This window comes from Diceros bicornis, chromosome 18 (assembly GCF_020826845.1).
Source record: "Diceros bicornis minor isolate mBicDic1 chromosome 18, mDicBic1.mat.cur, whole genome shotgun sequence".
Classification (NCBI taxonomy): Eukaryota; Metazoa; Chordata; class Mammalia; order Perissodactyla; family Rhinocerotidae; genus Diceros; species Diceros bicornis.
The window spans coordinates 10,402,831-10,425,533 of record NC_080757.1 but is presented as its reverse complement, the minus strand read 5'-3'; the positions used below and the strand labels follow the sequence as shown (position 1 = coordinate 10,425,533).

At 40.9% G+C, this 22,703-nt stretch overlaps 1 protein-coding gene across 5 annotated transcripts in view; it reads left to right on the top strand.

The window, feature by feature from the left end:
- CNTROB (centrobin, centriole duplication and spindle assembly protein) overlaps window positions 1–5,017 on the top strand; it is a 48,370-nt gene extending 43,353 nt beyond the window's left edge. Inside the window, exons 19-21 of one of the 5 annotated variants that reach the window (XR_009222663.1) lie at window positions 1,601–1,672; window positions 1,815–1,979; window positions 2,548–5,017. Coding sequence is in view for 1 of the 5 variants with exons in the window: in XM_058559791.1 (XP_058415774.1) it covers window positions 1,601–1,606 (6 nt within the window). In the remaining 4 variants the exon portion in view is untranslated. Of the gene's footprint in view, window positions 1–1,600; window positions 1,730–1,814 lie in introns of those variants that run through there. The other 4 variants (XR_009222662.1, XR_009222661.1, XR_009222660.1 and 1 more) reach the window with 4 other exon arrangements.
- The last annotated feature ends 17,686 nt before the right edge of the window (window positions 5,018–22,703 follow it).

The window sequence follows — 22,703 nt, the reverse complement described above, 5'->3', positions numbered from 1 at the left end:
TTGATTGCTAAATATAGGTTTATCTACTTTGTCTTCTTATTACAGGAAAACTAAAAGGTGTTTTGGGTCTATTGGTAAACATGTCTTGTGTTTTATTAAAAGATTGTACTATAAAGTATCATGTTTCCAGAAATTATAAAGTGTTTATAAATTTTCCAAGCCACAGAATGCTAATGTAAAAGAAAGTTTATAATTGCGTACTTAGTTTTTACTTACAAATTGAGGTTTCTAAGGGTTTAAAGTTCTAGTATGTGATTAAAGCTACTAGAAATCAATAAAGAAAATATGTTGGTATTCAAGGAAAGTAAAGTATGTTTTTTTTTGTAAAGAAGATATGAAAATTGGAAATATTTTGTTTTGTTAAGACCCAAGTACTAGAAGAGAAGAAAGGAAGGCGTGAGACAAATTCTAAATGTAAAACGTAAGTGACAAAAAGTTTGTGAATGTAAAGCCCTAAGGAGTTTTATACATGGTCAAGTAGGCTAAGATTAAAATAAATTTAATTAAGGGAATCAGTTTTAATATCAAAAGTAAGCTGGTACAGGGGCTGGCCCCGTGGCTTAGCGGTTAAGTGCACGCTGTGCTACTGGCGGCCCAGGTTCAGATCCCGGGCGCGCACCAACGCACCGCTTCTCCGGCCATGCTGAGGCTGTGTCCCACATACAGCAACTAGAAGGATGTGCAGCTATGACATACAACTATCTACTGGGGCTTTGGGGGGAAAAAGGGAAAAAAAGGAGGAGGATTGGCAATAGATGTTAGCTCAGGGCTGGTCTTCCTCTGCAAAAAGAGGAGGATTGGCATGGATGTTAGCTCAGTGCTGATCTTCTTCACAAAAAACAAAACAAAACAAAACAAAAGTAAGCTGGTACAAAATTAAAATTTTGTCTTCTTTCATTTAAAAGGATAATTTTATTGTACTCTTAATCTGCTCTTGATAGAGGTTTTTCTTTACCTTTGAGTAAGTTTATCTAAAGGACAGAGATCTGTTTTGTTAAGGTAATTTCCTATGTTCAAAAGACTGAGGTCTCTCTATTAAGGTTTTTTTAAACTATTTTAACTCTCAGTCTGCCCTTGACTGTTGCACAATGAACATACTTGATCAAGTGTTTATGATAAACCTTCTTAGGTTGTATTAAGTGGGTGAATGATATTGATATAGGTGTTTTGAAATTGCATAACATCACTGAAATTCTGATCCGTTCTGGTTATCAGTCATAATTATGGTCATTATTTAAAGTATTGTATGTCACAAAATTAACCAAATTTCTTTGTCAATTGCCATCTTGGGATCTTGTTTACAGATAGTTAATTCTTTACTCTGATGCTTTTACATGTTTCATTTTCAGAGAAGTTCCTGGAAAGGACTTGAACATTTACTCTGGAATACAGGTTTCTGACAAACTTTCTGATGATAAAACTGAACTTGGTAAGAAGTTACAGAACTCTGATAGAGAGACTGGTGACTTCATGAAGCTGCTAACAAGAAGCTCAGGATTGAGAATTGATTACACAAGACTGAATAAACTGATGAGGATAATTATAATTTTTATGATTTTTCATTTAAAATATTGCTTTTTAAAATGTTTCGTTTTTTCAGATTTAAAGAAAACTTTTTCTCTTTTCTGCTGAGCTAGCTGTGACTTATAGCAGTTTGGTAAATGATACTTTTGTAAGTAAAATTAAAATATTTACCTTTTTCTTTCTACCTGATCCCTCTGGAATTTAAAAACTCTTAGTAAATAAATATTCTTATTTCATGGCAATATAAATATTTGCATAAGTTCAATAAGAATCTGTTCTCCTTATAACAGGACATGATTGAAAACATTGGTTATATGACCAAGGCTGTGACTGGAACATTGTATTTGCGATATAACCATACAGCTTTTGAGGAATGAAGATTGGACTTCATGGAGTAAAGCCACGTGGAAATATTGGCCTGGTACCTTATGTTCCAAACAGCACTTACTGCATAAGTAAGGAATGTCACTTATCTGGCAGGTACAAGGAACCTTGAAATATTTGGAGGGAACCTCAAGAAGAGAGGAATTCACCCAAATCTGTAGGTATTGCAGGCAAAGTCTGATGATGAAAGTCCTTGGCTTGGCTTTCCTGGCCTGGAGAGGCCTTTGAAGTTCAGGCTGAGATTCCTTACAAAAAGTTCCAGCAAAGCACATTTAAAAGAGCCTATATAATCAATTGCTATTCTTGCTGTACTTCTGTAAATAATTGGGCCAAATTTATTAAACCTAGACTTATATTGCAAACTAGTTAGTCTTGATTTGGCTACCTTTGATTAAAAAATGAGAGTGATTTTAGAGAGAAAAATTGTTTCAATGGAAACTATAGTATACATTTATGGATATTAGATCCTAGTTTTGTTAATTTGAGGCTTTTGTTTTGTATCTGTTGACTGGACTAGATCCTGATTTCTTCTAGTCTCCTGAAATATCTGGCTACAGATCTCCAAACTAATGTTTTTTATTTTTTTCCATCATTTTCATTTGGAATCACTGAGACCTAAACCTGCCCTTTTTCCTGAAGCCTTACAAACTGAAGCTGATGAACTTAATATAAACTTGAGAGATTACCCAATGACATCATCAGAGACATTTTAAACTGCAAAAGATGCTTTAACAGCCCACCTGCATCACCACCTTCTAAGATGAACTTAACTGACTGGTTTATTATTAAGATCAAGAAATGTGTTCAGTGAGATGAAACAATCTACCAACGCAGCTTCTGGACTATGAAACTTTTTAAGTTTCAAAAGGACTGTGAAACTTTTAGTTTCAAAGGCGGAACTGTGGGAGATCAAAATTGGCCACCCTGAAATATGTCTCTTTACCTTCATTATTTTCTCTGATGGACATTTGACCTCCCCCAAACTGCCTAAATAATTTAACATAGAAGGCCTGTTTCAGGAAGGAGCTACTATCATATGATGGCTGTAATATAATGTAAAATAGATGTTACAATACGAAAGGCACCAACAAGCCCATCTTATCAAAAATTCTGTCTCTCCCAGGCCACATTCCCTAGATGGCCCTGCAAAGAGTTACCAGACAAATATTTACATTTATAAGGGAAATCTCCATTTGTAAAGATATCTCTCTCTCTGTATTTGGAAGAGGGGAGGATGGCCTATCTGTGGAAACTCTTATCAGGAGAGGACTTAAATCTGCGCACTCTTGATTACTGTAGTTTCTGTCTCTCTCCCCACCCCCAACATCCTCCTTTGTCTTTAGCTGAAGATGGTATTTAAGATGAGAATCGCTGCTATTGTGTTGAGAAACTCAGTTTCCCTGGTTTCTCCCATGTATACATGTTGTTAAACATGGTATTATTTTCTCCTGCTAACCTGTCTTTTAATTATTTGGCCAGCCATAAGAACTTTAAGGGAAAGGGCAGAGGGGGAATTCTCCCTCTTCCCCGAAACTTCAAGGTTCATCCTTATAGCTTGTATCAGTACTTCATTTCTCTTTATGGCTGAATAATATTCCATTGTATGGATATACCACCTTTTGTTTATCTACTCATCAGTAATGGACATTTGGATTGTTTCCACTTTTGGGCTATTGTGAATAATACTGCTATGGATATTTGCATATAACTTTGTATGTGGACATGTGTTTTCATATACCCAGGATTGAAATTGCTGGGTCATATAGTAATTCTATGTTTAACCTTTTGAGGAATTGCCAGACTGTTTCCAAAGCAGCTGTACCATTTTACATTCCCACTAGCAGTGTATGAGGGTTCCAATTTCTCAACAACCTCACCAACACTTATTATAATCTGTTTGATTATAGCCAACCTAGTGGGTGTAAAGTGATATCTCATTGTGGTTTTGATTTGCATTTCCCTGATGGCTAATAATGTTGAGCATCTTTTCATGTGCTTATTGACCATCTGTATATCTTCTTTAGAGAAATGTCTATTCAGATCCTTTGCCCATTTTAAAATTGGGTTATTTGTCTTTTTATTATTGAGTCATATCACGAAAATTTAAAAACAACAAACTGCTAATTTCCTGAGCTGCCCGGATGCTGACTTCTTACTCATTTCCAAACCTGCTTTTGAATGAAACCAGACTTTTTTTCCTTAGAATTGCATTTCAACATTCATGTGAAGAGAACATAAGCAAGTTTAAAAACAGAAGTTTCCTCTGCCCTCAGCTGGCCAAGACAGGGGAAGGAAAGAAAAGCAATGTTCCATAGGATCATTTAAAGAAATGGTGCTTAAAAGGTGTCAGTTGGTTCTCGACTTTTTAAACAAAAACTGTGAATGTCTTATAGCCTCAGCTCAGAGAGCCCCAGGCAGAGACAGGGACTAGATGAATGGCATGGAGAGTCGATCTTTGACTCAATTAGACTGAATCAATCTTGTCATTGAGTTCCCAAGGAAATTCAATTACAGGTCAAGTGTAAGAAGCCCAGTAATTGTGGTTTAAGCAGCAGAAATGACAAGTGATCGATAGCAGCCTGGGGATGAGTTTGACTTCAAGGCCCCTCAATCCGTAGTAGAAGAAAAGGCAGGAGAGCTGCAGAGTGGAAGAGGCTTGTGGAGTTGGAGAACCAACGACTGAAAGGTTTACCCCAAGCCAAGGGGACACAGGACAGACAGGGCACTGGAAATGGCACTGCCACCCATGCCTGCGTACCCAGTCACTGACCTCACTGTGGAGACTCATGGGGCAGAAGGGCTCATGGTTGGGACCACCAGGCTGGGTTAGGAGCCTCCAGCACCTGTGTCTCCAGCTGAGTGTAGTTGCATGTGACCAGAAACTCTACTACCCAGGCCAAGGTCAGAGGCTGGGGCTGCAAGAAGTGAGCTCTGTGGGGAGAGCAAAAAGTCATGACGTGGGACTAGAGACAATGCCTGAGAGAAAGTGCCTCTAGGGATCCCTTTTCTCTGTTAAAGGAAGTATGAGATTCATGGAAGTAACTACTCCCTCTAGTGGTGACACAAATATTGCAAGAGGGGCTTTGTAGCTGAGTCAAAATTCAAAAGCTATAAATAAAAGGATTGATAAATTCCACCACCTTAAAAAGAAAAATCAAATTTTTGTGTGTGGCAAAAAAAAAAAAAAATAGAGGTACATTGCACTATAGTTTTGCAAGATGTTACCATTGGGGGAAGCTGGGTAAAGGGTACACAAGATGGTTCTGTATTATTTTTTACTACTGTATGTGAATCTACACTTACTTCAAAATAAAAAGTATAATTAAAAAATTATAAATAAAGTCAAAAGACATACAAGAAGTTGGGGTAAATTTTGCAACTCATATCACAAACCAAGGGCTAATTCTAATATACAAAGAGCTTCTAGAAATTGAGAAGAAAAAGATCACACATCCAATAGAAAAAATAAATGAGCAAAAGACATGAAGAGATAGTTCACAAAAAAGAGATATAACAAGACTTTAAATACGAGGAAAGAAGCTCAAACTTATTTACAAGAGAAATTCAAACTAAAACTATAGTGAGACACCATTTTTTCTACACAATAAATTGGCAAAAATCTTCAAATCCAAAAGGCGAACAATGCACTGTGGTGGTGAGGCTTTAGGGACCCTTTGCATGTGCTCTTTGACCCAGCAATGCCACTTCTGGGTCAAAGATGAGCATAAGATACAGACACATGCATAAAAATGACATGACATAAGTACAGGAGATTCATTGAGACACTGTCATAGCAAAAGACTGGAAACAATCCAAGTGTCCGGGAATGGGGGACTGGTTGAATAAATTACGGTCCAGCTATGTAGTAGACTAAATACAAAATAAGCTGTAAGAAAAGAGGAAGATCTCTGTGTACTGCTAGAGAGAGAGTTCCTGACTTATTGCTAAGTGAAGAAAGCAATGTTCAGAACAGTATAATGTGTATGCTGCCTCTTGGGGAAGAAAGGGGAAATCAGGTATCTATAAAAATGATATCTCTGGGGGGAAAGGTGGAGCAGGCAAGGGTAGAAGCGAGGCTTCTCGGTGATGTCTTTTTATATAGTTGTGACGTTTAATTCTGTAAATATATTACCCACAAAAAAAAAAAAAAAGATTCCCAAGACTTCGAGATGGGCAGCAGAGGAGGATGGACTGGAATTCATCACCCATCCTTTGGGCTGACACAAGCGCAGGGGCTCAGGGATTCATCACTGGAATCACAGAGCTTGTCAATGTTAGGGAACAACACCACCTTACAAATGTTAGTTCTGTATTTTTATGTTTTACGCAGTGAGGGAGAGTAAGGCCCAGAGTTGGAGAGTTCACTTGTGTAAGGATTCATAGTGAATAGTGTGAAAATAAGCTCTGGAGCTCAGATCATGCCCTTTCTGAGGAAAGGAACTCTTCAGCAGTAAGTCCTCTCACTGAAGAAGAGGTGGCACAAATAGAGTGGAGGAAAATGGGTCGCTTGCCATGATTATGTCCTCCAGACGCCCGCTACACTCCAGACAACTGGTCACCCCATAGCTGCCAGGGTTACAAGTTCTGCATGGGCTAAAGCTCCCGCATTGTGTCACTTAGGGCTGGCAGGGCCGGTACTGAATGGCCATGCACCCGAGGTGACAGGCAGAGGACTGATTCCTCCAGTCCTGGCAGGGCTGAGGAGGCCTACCTAGCAGAGCGGGAGGGGACAGTTCACCCACTCACCGGGAAAGGGGGCCGAGACCACTCCTCAGGGAAGGAGCGAAAAAAGCGGACTTTCCAGGCAACTGGGGGTTACACATTTCAAATAATTTAAGCTACTTTTTATGGAAGGATTTCTAAAACCCTTTCCTTAAAAAGCAGAGCCCACTGAACATAATTTAACTTTCCCAATGACACAGGGCCGTCATTATAAATGAATTGCCCTGGATTGTGACACAGGGCAGCCCTCAGGGACTCCTGCAGTATGAAGGTGAGGTCTCTGCCCCTTACGGTAACACACTGCTCTTCTTCCTTCTCAGATCTTGCTTGGTATAGCCCGTCTGTCCTTTCTTTCAGCTGCCATCCGCCTGGGCTGGCAGCGACTGAGTTGCTGGTGGTCCTTCCTGCAGCTCCCCGCCCGTCAGTCCCCCTGCTTATAATCACCAAGAATTTGGCGAGTGAGAAAAACCCTCCTCTGTGCAAAACTTGTTCTTCTTTTGGGGTCTTTCTGAGCCCCAGCCTCCACTAATCCTCTCCATCCTCCTTGATCAGGACTCCTTGCTCACTGCTCCGCTGCCATCATGGCTTACTCAGGGCAAGTGTAAGCTCCGTTCTGTGATGGCTCCTCTCTCTACTCTCCTTCCTCGACTGTTCTTGGTTCCTTGCTCCTGCCCCAGCCATCCACTGCTCCCCTCCCTTCCAAACCTCTATGCCGTGGTCTCTGGAAACTTGCCCAAGGTAAACAAACTTCTCTGCATAGATTTTAAAAATTAATTGTATATTTACCAAGTAACGCATACACATAATTAAAATGATTATACGTATTAAAGGTTCATGGTTAAAATAGCAGTGCTCTATCACACCCCTTCCTACTCCCCAGGCCCATTGCCCAGAGGGAGGTCTCCTTTAGCTGCTACATTTTGTATTTGCTTTCTTAATTTTAAATAATATGCAGGTACTGCTGTTTTGTGATTTTTCAGTTTTAGAAATTGTCTGTCAACTTCCTAATATGGCACATGATAAGTTATTTCTCTTATACACACACACATACACACACACACACGTTGATTTCCCTCTCCTCTTCCTCTCAGTTTAGTTGTATCTAATTTTTAGATGTCAATATTCAGTATTTCCATTTGTGTGTGTGTATATATATATTCAGTATTTAATATATAATAAATATAACAAACATATAAATTCAGTATTTAATATATTATTCAGTATTTAAGTATTCTATGGTTGTGTTTCCTTTGTTTTTCATCATTTTGATTTTCCAGGAGTTAGCGATTGCCTTGTATTTTCTTTTGCTTAGTTTTCTATATACCTATCATTAATTCTTTCCCACATTTTCCTACAACCTCTCAATTTTTCCACATGATACAACACAGCAGATAATATATTGTTTTCTGAAATCCTCTCTGGAGCCCTCTGTCATCCGTGCCAATCTGAAATTTTTTATTTTTTAGGTCTGCTGTGCACATATTATTTTAGGACTTCCTGTCACTGTCGTTGCAGAATTTCTCTCAGCCTCTCTCTGGACTGAATCACCTGCTTCTTAACTTCCACATCTTGCTCTTTCTTGGTTTAATCTCTTGCTGTGGTAGAGCACATCCTCCACTAGCTATCTGGGAGAGAGTATTTGGAGATAATTTTAAAAAATCAACTTTATTGAAGAATAATTTACCTACTATAGAATGCATCCACTTTAAGTGTATGTTTTGGTGGGTTTTAATAAATTTATACCCCTGTGTAACAACAGCCACAATGAAGATGTGGAATATTTCCATTACTCCAAAAAACTCCCTTGTGCTCAAACCCAGTCAATCCTCCTGGAAGAGTCAGCCCCCGTCTCCAGCTACAGGCAACCTTTCTGTTTTTTGTTACTATAGATTGCATTGGCCTCTCCTAGAGTTTTATATAAATGATATTAAACAGTATGTAGTCACTTGTGTTTGGCTTCTTTCACTCAGCATAATATTTTTGAGATTCATCCATGTTATGTGTGTACCAGTACACTCATTTTTTTAAAAAAACAGCTTTGTTGAGCTATAATTGACATACAACAAACTGCATATAATTAAAGTGTACCATTTGATGAGTTTTGATATATATACGTATTTTGGAAACTCTCATCATCACTCAGCACAATTATTCTGAGATTCATCAATGTTACACATATCAATAGTTCATTACTTTTTATTGATGAGTAGTACTCCATTGTATGGATATACCACAGTTTGTTTATCCATTCATGTGTTGATGAATATTGGATTGTTTCCAGTTTGGGCTGTTACAAAGAAAACTGCTATGAACATTTTTCATACACGTAAAGTTGCCATGTCATTTCAAGTCTTTGTATGGACATATATTTTCTCTTCTCTTGAGTAAATATCTAGGAGTGAAATGGCTGGATTTATAGTAAGTGTATGTTTTAACTTTTAAAGAAACTGGCAAACTGTTTTCCAAAGTGATTGGACCATTTTATTCTGCTGCAAGCAACATATAAGAGTTCCAGTTGCTCCAAATCCTCTCTAACACTTGGTTTTGTCAGACTTTTAAATTTTAGCCATTCTAATGGGTGTAGTTGTATCTTAGGGTGGCTTTACTTTGCATTCCCCTGATAACTAATGATGTCAAATATGTTTTCCACATGCTTATTGGCCATTCATATCTTCTTTTGTGAAAAGTCTGTTCAGATTTTTTGCCCATTGTTTATTTGGGTTGTTTGTCTCCATATTATGAGTTGCAAGAGTTCTTTACATATTCCAGATACAAGTTTTTGTCAGATATTTGTGTTCAAAATATTTTCTCCATGTCTCTGGCTTGTCTTTTCATTTTCTTTCTTTTTTTTTTATTGTGAAATTTTTGTTGTACATTATTGTTTATCAGTCACCATGTAAGTGCATCCCTCCACCCCTTGTGCCCACCCCCCACCATCCTAGGCCCTGGTAACCATCAAACAGTTCTGTCTGTCCATGTGTTGGTTTATCTTCCACGTATGAGTGAAATCATGCACTGTTTGTCTTTCTCTTTCTGGCTTATTTCACTTAACATAATACCCTCCAGGTCCACCCATGTTGTTGCAAATGGGATGATTTTGTCTTTTTTATGGCTGAGTAGTATTCCATGGTGTATATATACCACATTTTCTTTATCCAATCATCAGTTGAGGGACACTTGGGTTGCTTCCAATGTCTTGGCTATAGTGAATAATGCTGCGATGAACATCGGGGTGCATAAGCCTCTTTGGATTGTTGATTTCAGGTTCGTTGGGTAGATATCCAGCAGTGGGATAGCTGGATCATAAGGCATTTCTATTTTTAATTTCTTGAGGAATCTCCGTCTATTTTCCATAGAGGCTGCACCAGTTTGCATTCCCACCAGCAGTGGATTAGGGTTCCCATTTCTCCACAGCCTCTCCAGCATTTGTTGCTTTTTGTCTTGGTGATTATAGCCATTCCAATGGGTGTAAGATGATAGCTGAGTGTGGTTTTGATTTGCATTTCCCTGATGATTAGTGATGTTGAGCATCTTTTCATGTGTCTATTGGCCATCTGTATATCTTCTTTGGAGAAGTGTCTGTTCATTTCCTCTACCCATTTTTTGATTGGGTTTTTTTTTTTTTTTTTTGTTATTCAGTTGTGTGAGTTCTTTATATATTATGGAGATTAATCCCTTGTCAGATATATGGTTTGCAAATATTTTTTCCCAGCTGGTGTGTTACCTATTCATTTTGATCCTGGTTTCATTTGCCTTGTAGAAGCTCTTTAATCTGATGAAGTCCCACTTTTATTTTTTCTTTTGTTTCCCTTGTCTGAGTAGACATGGAATTCAAAAAGATCCCTTTATGGCTGATGACGAGTAGTGTACTACCTATATTTTCCTCCAGGAGTTTTATAGTTTCAGGTCTCCCCTTCAGGTCTTTGATCCATTTTGAGTTAATTTTTGTGTATGTTGAAAGAGGATGGTCTAATTTCATTCTTTTGCATGTGGCTGTCCAGTTTTCCCAGCATCATTTATTGAAGAGACTTCTCTTTCTCCACCATATGTCCTTACCTCCTTTGTCAATGGCTTATCTTTTCATTTTCTTTTTTTTTTTTTTTTTTTTACATATCTTTTTTTTTTTTTTTGATTTTTATTGATATTTTAATGGTTTCTAACATTGTGAAATTTTGGGTTGTACATTTTTGTTTGTCCATCACCCCATATATGACTCCCTTCACCCCTTGTGCCCACCCCCCACCCCCACTTCCCGGGTAACCACAGTCCAGTTTTCTCTGTCCATGTGTTGGTTTATATTCCACATATGAGTGAGATCATACAGTGTTTGTCTTTCTCTTTCTGGCTTATTTCACTTAACATAATATGCTCCAGGCCCATCCATGTTGTTGCAAATGGGACGATTTTGTCTTTTTTTATGGCTGAGTAGTATTCCATTGTATATATGTACCACATTTTCTTAATCCAATCGTCAGTCGAGGGACACTTAGGTTGCTTCCACTTCTTGGCTATGGTGAATAATGCTGCAATGAACATAGGGGTGCATAAGCCTCTTTGGATTGTTGATTTCAGGTGCGTTGGATAGATTCCCAGTAGTGGGATGGCTGGATCATAGGGCATCTCTATTTTTAATTCTTTGAGGAATCTCCATACCGTTTTCCATAGAGGCTGCACCAATTTGCATTCCCACCAGCTGTGTATGAGGGTTCCTGTTTCTCCACATCCTCTCCAACATTTGTTGTTTTTTGTCTTGGTGATTATAGCCATTCTAACGGGCGTGAGGTGGTATCTTAGTGTTGTTTTAATTTCTTTTCATTTTCTTAACAGTGTCTTTTGAAGAGCAGAAGTTTTTTATTTGGATAAAGTACACTTTACTAGTTGTTTTTATGGTTCATGCTTTTTTTGTTGTTCTATTTGAGAAAATTTTGCTTACCTGTGTAGAGAAAGCACAGTCTAATAATGTGATTTGTGACGGGGCCTTTTGGTAAAGGTAGCGGTATCAGTTCTGCCTCTGGAGGGACTGGAGACTATCAGCCTGATCTCCAGAAGGGCTGAGTACTAAAGGTCTGCCACGTGGGTAATATGTGATTGAGTCCCAGTAAACACTCTGGACACCAAGGCTTAGGTGAGCTTCTCTGGTTGGCAATATTCCAGGTGTATCATCATATATCATGGCTGGGAGGAGTTAACCCTATCCATGACTCCACAGGGAGAGAGAGCAATGGATGCTCCACGTTTAGACCCTTCTTGGACTCTTCCCTATGCATCTCTTCCCTTGGCTGGTTTTAATCTGTTTCCTTTCCCTGTAATAAACCATAATCATGAGTATAGCTACTTTCAGTGAGTTCTGTGAGTACTTAGAGTGAATTATTGAAACTAAGGGTGGTTTTGGGACTCCCCCAAACTTGCAATTAATGTCAGTAGTAAGGGCAGTCCTGTGTGTGGACTGTTCCATCTACTATACAGTTGGTCTAAACGCTTGCAGTTGGTGTCAGAAGTGGAATTCTCTAGAATGACCCTGACTCACTTAAACATGTGGTTTGGAAAAAGGAAGGAAGAAAGGGTGGGGGTTGATGAACTTTTTATTCCTGGATGGCTACCTAGTCACCCATAGTATGAAACTGCAGCTGCACTGTGATTAGTTACTGGAGGCAAAAGCTACCAATGGAATTTAGAAGTGATAGATCTAACTCCTGAGTTGTTGGCTCACTAGATGCATAAGGAAAAGCAAAGTAAGAAGAAAGAAGTTAAATGTATAATCTCTTGCTTATTTTTATCCATAGTACCTAAAATGAAAGTAAGGGAGCATGTTGGGACTGATCTTACTGGGCCAAGCTTGATTCCAGCCAGCCTGAGTTATAGCTGCTAGCCTCAGGGCCACTACCAATAGTAAAAATTATGTTGAAACAACAGATATAAGGAAAGTTAGACTGCTTTGTGAGAGAATGTAAGAGAAAGAGGAAAGTTAAAGGACTCATCCCAGAAAGGTAGAAATCTTTAAATGGTAATTAAGAAATGGGATGAATAAAGCAGACGTTGGTGAGATAAAAACAAAGGTGTTAGCCCAGTACTCTTGGAGGTTGAGTGGACCAGTGGGAGACCCTGCTGGTCCATCTACATCAAGGGACCCTAAACAAATCTGATTTATTCACCCCAGTTTAGAGGAATTTAAAAAGCCAGAAGGCAGGGGCCAGCCCCATGCTGTAGTGGTTAAGTTCGGCACCCTCCACTTTGGCAGCCCGGGTTTGTGGGTTCAGATCCCAGGTGCGCACCTATACCACTCATCAGCCATGCTGTGGCAGTGACCCACATACAAAATAGAGGAAAATCAGCACAGATGTTAGCTCAGGGCCAATCTTCCTCAAGCAAAAAGAGAAAGATTGTCAACAGATTTTAGCTCAGGGCAAATCTCCTCAACACCACCAACAAAAAAGCCAGAAGGCAAAGATGACAATGAGAAACCTGATTTCCAATTGCCAGAGACCACGGTCCCACAATCTAATCAAGATGCTGACTTTTGACAGGGCCTGAGTCCCTTGGCTCTGTCCCTGGCTGGGGACTCAAGGCCATATGCACATGAGTGGGTAAAATGATCAGGGGATAGAAAAGAGACATTTCTGGGACTTCTTTTCATTGAAACCCCATGTACTATGGTTCCAAAACCTGTTGTTGAGTCCTAATGGGGGCTACAGTTAGATTGGGAGGATATGGGAAGACAACAGTTGATGGGATTAAAGTGAAAGTTTGCATGAAAATTGTATGTTTAGACAGAATTTATGTGAAGTTCTTTTGTCTCCTTTAGCTGAATGTATTATGAGGATAGATATTGTGTCTGACTGGAGAATGCTTCCCCTATGTAGTATTGTAAAACAGAAGACATGTAAAACTGCCCTTCTGCCAATATTGATTGGTCATGCTAAATGGGAACCAATAAAATTGCCTGAGCCCACACACGTTGTTAATTTGAAACAGTATAGAATACCTAGTAAACAAAAGGAAATCACCACTTTAATTAATGCCCTGTTAGAAGCTAGAGTCCTAGTGTGGACAGACTGTTCAAGGGCTCTGTGTGCGGTGTAGACTTTGGCTATGGCAAAGTGCCACAGTAATGATCACTGGGATTTTGGACCAGAAAATTTCTATATGAGAGACAATTACTAGCTTGCTATTGGACATTAATTGAAACTGCCTCTATGACTGAAGGATATAAAATAATCTTGAACCTGAAATACCCATAATGTCTTGGGTGATGTTGGAGAAACATTCTAATGGTGAGGGCTGTGTCCAGAAGAGTCCCATAACAAAATGGAAATGGTTTTTACAGGAATATGCTATCGGGCGAATGCAAGGAGGTACTTACAAGCAGGTAGTCTCTTTTCCCCTAGCGCCAACTTTGGAACCACCTGAAGAGCTGCTAGATCCTATGGCCACTTGGGCCGCTTGGGCAGTGCCCTATGAACAGCTTTCTATTGACCAACTAAGAGCTTCTTGGTTCGTGGATGGCAGTTCCAAAGTGAACAGACAACATCCTGTTTGGAAGACCACCACTCTGATTGAAAAAGGTAAGATCAAATCAGCTCAGTAGGCTGAACTGCATTGTGTTTAAGATTTTACCGACTCGTGGGTGGTGGTTAATGGCCTGGTCATCATGCAGAAAAGCAATGGAAAACTGGACTATTCAAGGGACGCCCACATGGAGCGTGGCTCCCTGAAAATCTCTATGGGAATTTAAGGGGTGCATTAGAGTAGGACATATCAATGCCCACTAGAAGAACTCCCTTCCAGGATTGGAAGGTGATTAAAATCTGCAAGTGCCTATCCTGGTGTGCTTGCTGGAGATGGCCACTGGATCCATAAAATGTGTGGGCGTAGATGTACTGCAGCAAAGCAGAGATGGTCTGAATCTAGACATATTTTTAATGCACCCTCTGAGGCACAAAATGCCAACAAGCACTGTTCTGTCTGCCAACAAGAGAGACAGAGACTGCAGACGGCTGTGGGGAAGATCCCCACGGGGAAGGCCCTGCATTTAGCTGGCAAGTTGGGTTGATGCCAGTCGCCATGGGAGGCTACAAATGGGCCCTGAAAGGAATAGACACTCTGGACTGGGCTTTGCATACCCGCTGGTAGATACAAATGCTCAAAATACTATAAAAGGATTGAAGCAGAAAACACTGCACCAATTGGGACTGCTGAGTCACATTTCTTCAGACCAAGGGACACATTTTCAACCTCAGACTAATGGTTTGATAGGAATTGGAATGCACAATGGAAACATTTGTTGTCTAAAACAGGGGGAAATAAAGGCAAAAAGAAATGGCTTACACCCCTTCATGAGTGTGTGCTCACATTCAACATGAGGGGGACCAAGGGAGAGCCGCCACTAGATGGATTCCTCCACTTTTCTGGGGGATCTGGAGAAACAGGGTGAGGGAGGATGCTGGCACAATTATGTGGTTCTTTCTCACATTACCCTACTTTCTTTTTTCCTACCTGATGCAGTGGTCCCAGGACCAGAGCTGCAACCCTGGGTACCAGAAGCAGGGGTGATTCCACAGCAAGAAACTAACTATACCTTTAAACATTTATGTCAGAATTCCTAAGGGCCTGATGGGGTGGATTGTGTCTTCACTTCACCTGGCAAAATTGGGGTTAACAGTGAAAACAGCCATATTGCCTAGTAGTCAAGATAGCCCACTAGTCCTGTATCTGTATCATGAAATTACAAATGGTTGTTGCTCCAAGCCACTAAATATTGGGGTATTTTATTACCCAGCAATCAATAGACAAAACATCTGATATTTCCAATCCCCAAGCCTTCCAGGATTCTGCTTTTTTGATGTCTGTCCCCACCAGCACTTGGGTGGGAGCTCTCTCTTCTCTGCCGAGTCAATCATAGCTCATCCACCCTCTCCCCAGTTTCCAGAATGCTGACTTCTCTTGTCTGCTCTCATTTCCTCCCCTATTCTTCTTGTCCTTATGGGATCATGCCTTTTTTTATTCCTTTGTTGTAATTTTAGTGGGGTTGTGGGGGAGAGAGGAGATAAAATAAATGTTTACCTGTCCTGTTTCATTCAAAGTTTCTCCTACATTCTCGCCATGCACACAGAATTTTCCCTCCACCTCCTGTTTTACTCAAGAGCACCTCTGCTCAGAGGCTCCTCCCAGACCCCATATACCCCAGAGTTGGGAAGTTTGGGGTCAGTGTCCTCCTTACTCCCCAGCGCTTCTTTGAGTGCATCATTCATCCACCCACATCCCTGGTGAACGCCACCATCTACTGACCTGAGAGCACATTCTATTCTTCATCAGCTCTCCATCTTCTCATTCTGGTGATTTCAACATCCCCATGATCAATCCATCCATCCCTCCCTCTGGCCTTAGTTCCCTGACCTCCTTGTGTCACATGGAGGACACCTCCTTCAGCCACCCTCACAGGACCAAACCCCAACTGTGTCATCTTTGGACCGCCCAACCTCTGAAGTCACTAGTTCGCCACTGCCTGATCATCACAACGGCCGACCAAGGGGGTCTGTCCTCCTGTCTGAAGCTGACATGCAAGCCGGGCTCTGTACTCCTTGCCCCACCTCCATGCGATCTCACTCCCTCTCCCTTGTGTCCTGATCATGTTTCCTGAGGACTGGCCAGCACCCACTCACCCAGCTTCCAGGAGCAGAGCCTGATTTTGTCTGTAGACCCCTCTGCCCTCACCCTCTGTCCTCGTCATCTGGGTTAGGCTGGCTCCACCCTCAGCTCCGTGTGACCCAGGCCTTGCCAATCCATCAGGTTGCCCAGTGACTGAGATGGGCTCAAGAGTGGACACTCGGCCAGTCAGGAGACCCAATTCTTGGACTTTTGTTGAAGCCTTTATGTAAATGGGGTCTTTGCTTGTTAGATTTAAGCCTGGGAGAGTAAGAGGCCAGAACTGCTGTGGTTGCTTTGCCCTATGAGAGGGCCTTTTGGACAATAAAGCCAATTATGGAGGAGAGCAAACCTGAGATGCCTGAATGCAGCTGTGCCTGAAGTAAGACCTATCCCTTCAAGTTTTAGTAGCAAGAACCCATTAAGGCTTTCTGTCTTAGCCTGTTTGGTCTCCCGGCCCTCACTGAATCTATTAGGAGAATCATATTTAAAAGTGGCACAAGAAAGACACAAAGAAACATTTCCCTAAAAAAGCCATAAAACAGAAAACTTCAGACATAGCCTGCAGCGCCCCCTGGTGGAAAATATTGTTTTTCAGCATCTTGATAATAGACAATTTCAATCCATCATATGTCCCAATAGTCTGTATATATCTAGGTTAATTTAGAATATCTTTCTTAGTTCAAAAAACATATAATTGCCGCTACTTATAACCTTGATTACAGCCTTTTCCCATAATACTTTGTAGCTTAGAACTGTAACACCGAATGAAACGTCTCCCAAAATCATGCCGTGAATTTAGAATGTACTAGACCATTAGAACTAAATTTTTATAACTATCAAAAAAGAGAAAAATAAGAAGGAAGACAGGAGAAGAGAAACAGAAAACTGTAATGTGGTAAAATTTTAATATCGAGTCAAATATAACTTCACTGGCTTCTGGTTTCAAGGACTGTCCCCCCCACACACCTCTTTTTTCTCTCCACATCCTATGGAAATGATCAAAGAGAAATCAAAGAAAAAAAAAAAGATCTGTTCCAGCAAACCAAAAACCTGAAGCAAATGCCATTAACAGAACTGAATATTTGAGGGATTTGAAGAAGGGTGTTGTTTCTGTTGAGAGAGAGGTCAAGCAGTCCTGAGCTGAGTGATCTCCACAAAGGAGGGCTCCCCGGAAGAGAGCGGAAACATCTCCCATGGCCTCGGAGTGGGGCCTACGTGCCAGGTAGGAGGGTTTTTGAGCTGTGCTGGTGCCCTGTGGCCCATCGCACTGTCCTTCTTCCCTTGTGAAGCCTGTGGAGGACTTGCTGAGGCTGTTTCAGAAGTGCGTGGAGAAGCCACAGAGACAAGGGGTGCAGCCCCCCGCAAATTCCAGCCCCACCCCAATCCAGCCACTTGAGCAGTTGCTAGGCCTCCTCTGCACACAGACAATCCTGAGGTCCACTGCTGAGGCCAGAGGAGGGGAGGCTGGGGAGAGAGTGGCCCTGCCCCACGTTGGCTCCACAGACTGGTGAGCAGAGTAGCCCCAGGTGCCCTTGAGTCTGTGCTGCTCCAGCCCCTGTAGCCCCTCACCTTATTCTTGGGGTGCAAGGCCTGGTCCAGTCCCTGCAAGAAAATGTGCCTGTTGCCTTGTCCCCACTCACAAAGCATTCAGGGTCAACAGCCCAGTGCCAGCCCTCCGCTGTGCTAAAGTGACACTGGGGAGGGGAGAGGGCCCCATGGAAGAAGCAAAGGATGATTTGTGCAAATACTCAGGGAGCCTCCACCACCGCACCTGCCTGTGAACAGATAATGGAGAGTCACCTCACAGGTAAGGACCATCAGCATCCTGAAAAAGATGGATGAGAAAAGGCAATCTGGAAAAGGATGGTCCCCAGTGGAATGGAGGAAATACAAATGTACATAAAATATTCAAATTAATCTCCTCAATAATATTTATGACAGAATATAGCATTCACAAAAAGCAACCTGGTATACAAAATATGGTATGTACATACAATGGGATATTATTCAGCCATAAGAAGGAAACAATGTATGCTATAACATGGATGGGCCCTGAAAACATTATGCTAAGTAAAATAAGCCAGATACAGAAGGACGAATATTATATGATTCTACCTATATGAGGTACCCAGAAATAGGCAAATTTATAGAGACAGAAAGTAGAATGGAAGTTCGCTAGAGGGAGAAGGGAAAGTTCTTGTTTAATGGGTACAGAGTTTTTGTTGGGGTGATAAAAAAAGTTTCAGGTATCAATAGTGGTGATGGTTACACAAAATTGTGAATGTACTTAATGCCACTGAACGGTACACTTAAAGGGTTAAAATAGTAAGTTTTACGTTGTGTATATTTTACTACAATAAAAAAATACCCCCTCAAACCAACCTGTTATAGAAAAAGGAACAATCAGAGAAAAAGAGAGAGTTCTTATAAATTCAGAATATAATGGCAAAAATGAAAAACTCAATACTCATAGAGTACTCAATACTCAAACTCAAAACTCATAGAAGCAGAGAACAGTGGAATGGACATTGCCTTAAAACCTTGTGATTTAAAAGGCCAGCCAAGGAACTCTCTTAGAAAAATTTTGAGGACTCTCTTTGGATTTATAATTATTTCCATCCTCAGTTAGTCTTATTTCCAATGTGTGTAGTTTTAATATAAAAAATCAGGCCTGTCAATGCAAAAGCATAGAGTTTATTCCACAGTGTAAAGAAAACGTCCCTCGCACCTCACCTCAAGACTGAGTGGCAAAGCTTAGGGTCCCTAAGGGGAGAAAGGGGAGGTGTAGGGGCAATCCCAGCTAAGAGAAAGAGCTTAACTTTTCCTCTTAAGGAAGTAAATCCTGACTCTTCAGGCCCTGGAGGATATGAAAAGGGGGAAAAGAAAGAGGTTTATCGAAGTAGTCAAGCACACATGTTCTTGTTTTCCCTTCTTGGCTTGGAGTTGGGGAGTCCTGGCATGGTGGAATCATCCAGATGGGTATGAGGAAGCTCGTGGACATAGAATAGGGGATGCTTCAAACCAGGAGAAGCCCGTTAGGTAGCTGCAACCAGCAGGGATTTGGGCAAGAGCATAGAAGAGGCAGAGAGAGGAGGGGAGAGAGAAGAGCCTCATGATACGGTGCGACGCAGGGGATCCAAGGGCTCCCAGCTGGACACAGCGAGGGGACACCAGTATGCTGAGAGGGGGTTGGAGAGAGGGTCATCGATGGCCGTGGATGTGGAGGGTCAGGAGGGAGCAGTGGATGCCATGACATGCCCAAGGCCAGGTGGGACGTGTTGCCCCCAGCAGACATCAATCCAGAGACCAGACCAGACCCACCACCCCGGGTCAGGAACCAGCTGAGGACGGCATGGGGACAGCTACCCCTCCTACCATGCCAGATGTCACTGTGGGAAAGGAATGAGAAGGGAAGGTCAGCCCTGTTGAGAAGATGAACTGGGAAATGACTGTATATTTATTCCAAAGAGAACAACTAACCTGGAGGAGACAGAGATTCCATTAACCATCAAGTTAATGTATTTTCTCCTGCTCCAGGATGAGAAAGGAGGAAAGAAAAGATCAGTCATAGACATAAAGCATCTCCATCATATGCACATCTGAGCGTGTGTGTAAATTTACAACCTTGCCACATAAATATGAATCAGAATTAAGAACATAATAAATGGTAAAACATGATAAACAAGAAACAATGGTGAGAAAGGAAACCAGCAAAACATGTGGTTAAGTCTTAATTGCTGTTTCCTAAATACGTGAGAAACTTAATGCAACTGATTAAAAAGAATCATAAAAATAGAAAAGTCATAATATTAAAAAATAAAAGACAATTTTTAAAAATCTGGAACTAAAATTCTAGAATCTATATTCTGTTCAACTTTCTGATTGGGGGTGGGGTGAGTCGAGAGGAAGAAGAGAAGTTTCAAAAGCAAGTCAAACCAAAAACCACAGTGAGATGTCACCTCACCCCTGTTAGGACGGCGATTATCAAAAAGACAAACGATAAGTGTACGTGAGGTGGTGGAAAAAAGGGAACCCTCATACACTGTTGGTGGAAATGTAAATTAGTGCAGCCAGTATGGAAAACAGTATAGAGGTTCCTCAGAAAATTAAAAATAGAACTACCGTATGATCCAGCAATTCCACTCCTGGGCATTTATCTGAAGGAAATTAAACCAGTATCTCGAAACAATATCTTCTCCCCCATATTCACTTCAGCATTATTTACAATAGCCAAGACATGGAAACATCCTAAGTGCCCATCAATGGATGAATGGATAAAGAAAATGTGGTATAGAAGTACAATGGAATATTATTCAGCAATGAAAAAGAAGAAAATCCTGCCATTTGCAACAACGTGAATGGAGTTGAGGGCATTATGCTAAGTGAAATAAGTCAGACAGAGAAAGACAAATACTGTATGATCTCACTTATATGTGGAATCTAAAAAAACTTGAACTTACAGATACAGAGAACAGATTGGTGGTTGCCAGAGTTGGGGGATAGGGCGTGGGTGAAACGGGTGAAGGGGGTCAAAAGGTACAAACTCCCAGTTATAAGACACATAAGTCCTGGGGATGTAATGTTCAGCATGATGACTATAGTTAACAATACTGTACTGTATATTTGAAAGTTGCCAATAGAGTAGATCTTAAAAGTTCTCATCATAAGAAAAAAAAACTTTGTAACTGTGTGAGGTGATGGATGTTGACTAAAGTTATTGTGGTAATCATTTCACAATATATACATAGATCATTATGTTGTACACATAAAACTAACACAGTGTTATATGTCAACTATATCTCAATTTTAAAAAAAAGGTAAGCCAAACCAAACTAATCTATAGGGAGAGAAACAAGTGCTTGCCCTGGGCTGGGGGTAGGAGAAGACTGACTGCACATGGCCACAAGAGAATGCTTTGGGGTGATGGGAACGTTCTATACCTTGATTGGCATAGTGGTTACAGGGGTGTATATATTTGTCATAACCCCATCAAACCATACATTTAATATACATTTATTGTTTCTGAATTTTATCTCAGTAATTTTGGTTTAAAAAGAAAAAACACAAAGTTCTCCTCTCCCCCTGTGTTCTTGTGGATTCAGGTCTCTCTGTCGTCTCTCCTCATGGGCTGGCTGGTTTGAGCTTCCTCACAGCGTGACGACCTCAGGGCAATCAGGCTGCTTGCATGGTGCCTTTTATGACCTAGCCTGAGAAGGCACATAGCATCGCTTCTGCCATAATCACAAGCCCACCTAGATTCAAAGGGAGGGACATAGATATACTTTTCAATGGGAGGAGTGTGGAAGTCACATTGTGCGACATGAGGGATATTGTTGTGTCCATCTTTAGAAAATGCCACAGCAGTTCACATTCCTCCCACATGAAAATACACTGCCCCCTTCCCCCAAGTCCCTCAAGTCTCATTCCATTGTGACACCAACTCAAAGTCTAAGATTTCTTCATCCAAACCAGGTCTAGATGCAGATGAGGTTCCACAGGTGCAGTTCACCCATTTTCTGCAGCTCTCAGGGTACCTGACGCGAATTAAACATGAGATCACCCCAGCTCTGTGGGGTGGGAGCCTGGCATCATAACATTCTGCCAGCACTTCCTGAACACCTTCTACACGCCAGGCACTGTGTTAAGCTATGGAAAACCTGGGTGAATGAGAAAGACCCAGAATCTGCCAACACTAGCTTGTGTCTAGCCTTTTCCTCCATGGCTGCCACTGAGTGAATTGATTCCACTACTCAGATGTCATGCCCAATTGTGGGAACCTCCTTCAGGTTCCCTAACTTTAGTACATTCAAATTTCAGACCTCATAGCTGTATTCCATGCTGAATTTAGATTTTTAAATATCAGCTGATAAACCAATATTGGGAGGGGTCACAAGGTGGCCCTACCACTCAATCTTATTTTCCATTTTGGCTACATCCTCATTTTTACCATTTTTTGAATATTTATCTTATGGGAAATTGGAATGCTGAGAACATAACTTTCATAAACTTCATACAATTGAGATATCTTTACCCACAGGAGGCTGTTCATTGGATTTAAGCTGGGTGAACTGGTGGACTGGTGGACTGTGCGTTCAGGTGTTGAGAAAAGGAACAAAATACACAAAATTCTAGAAATGCGTCATTGGAGATTGAATCTAAATGCCATGTATTATTGGGGACTTGATATCAAATATATTTGATAATGTACTTACGTTCTTTGGGAAGAGAACCTTTCTTATAGCCTGTAAATCCAACTTTCCCTCATTAGACCCAAGTCTACATTTTCAGGTGTGCCACATAGCAAATAAAAAAGTAGAGAAAAGCCTATATATTAGTTTCCTATAGCTACTATAACCAGAAACTTGGTGGCTTAAAACAACACACATTTATTCTCTTACAGTTCTGGAAGTCAGAAGTCCAAAAGCAGT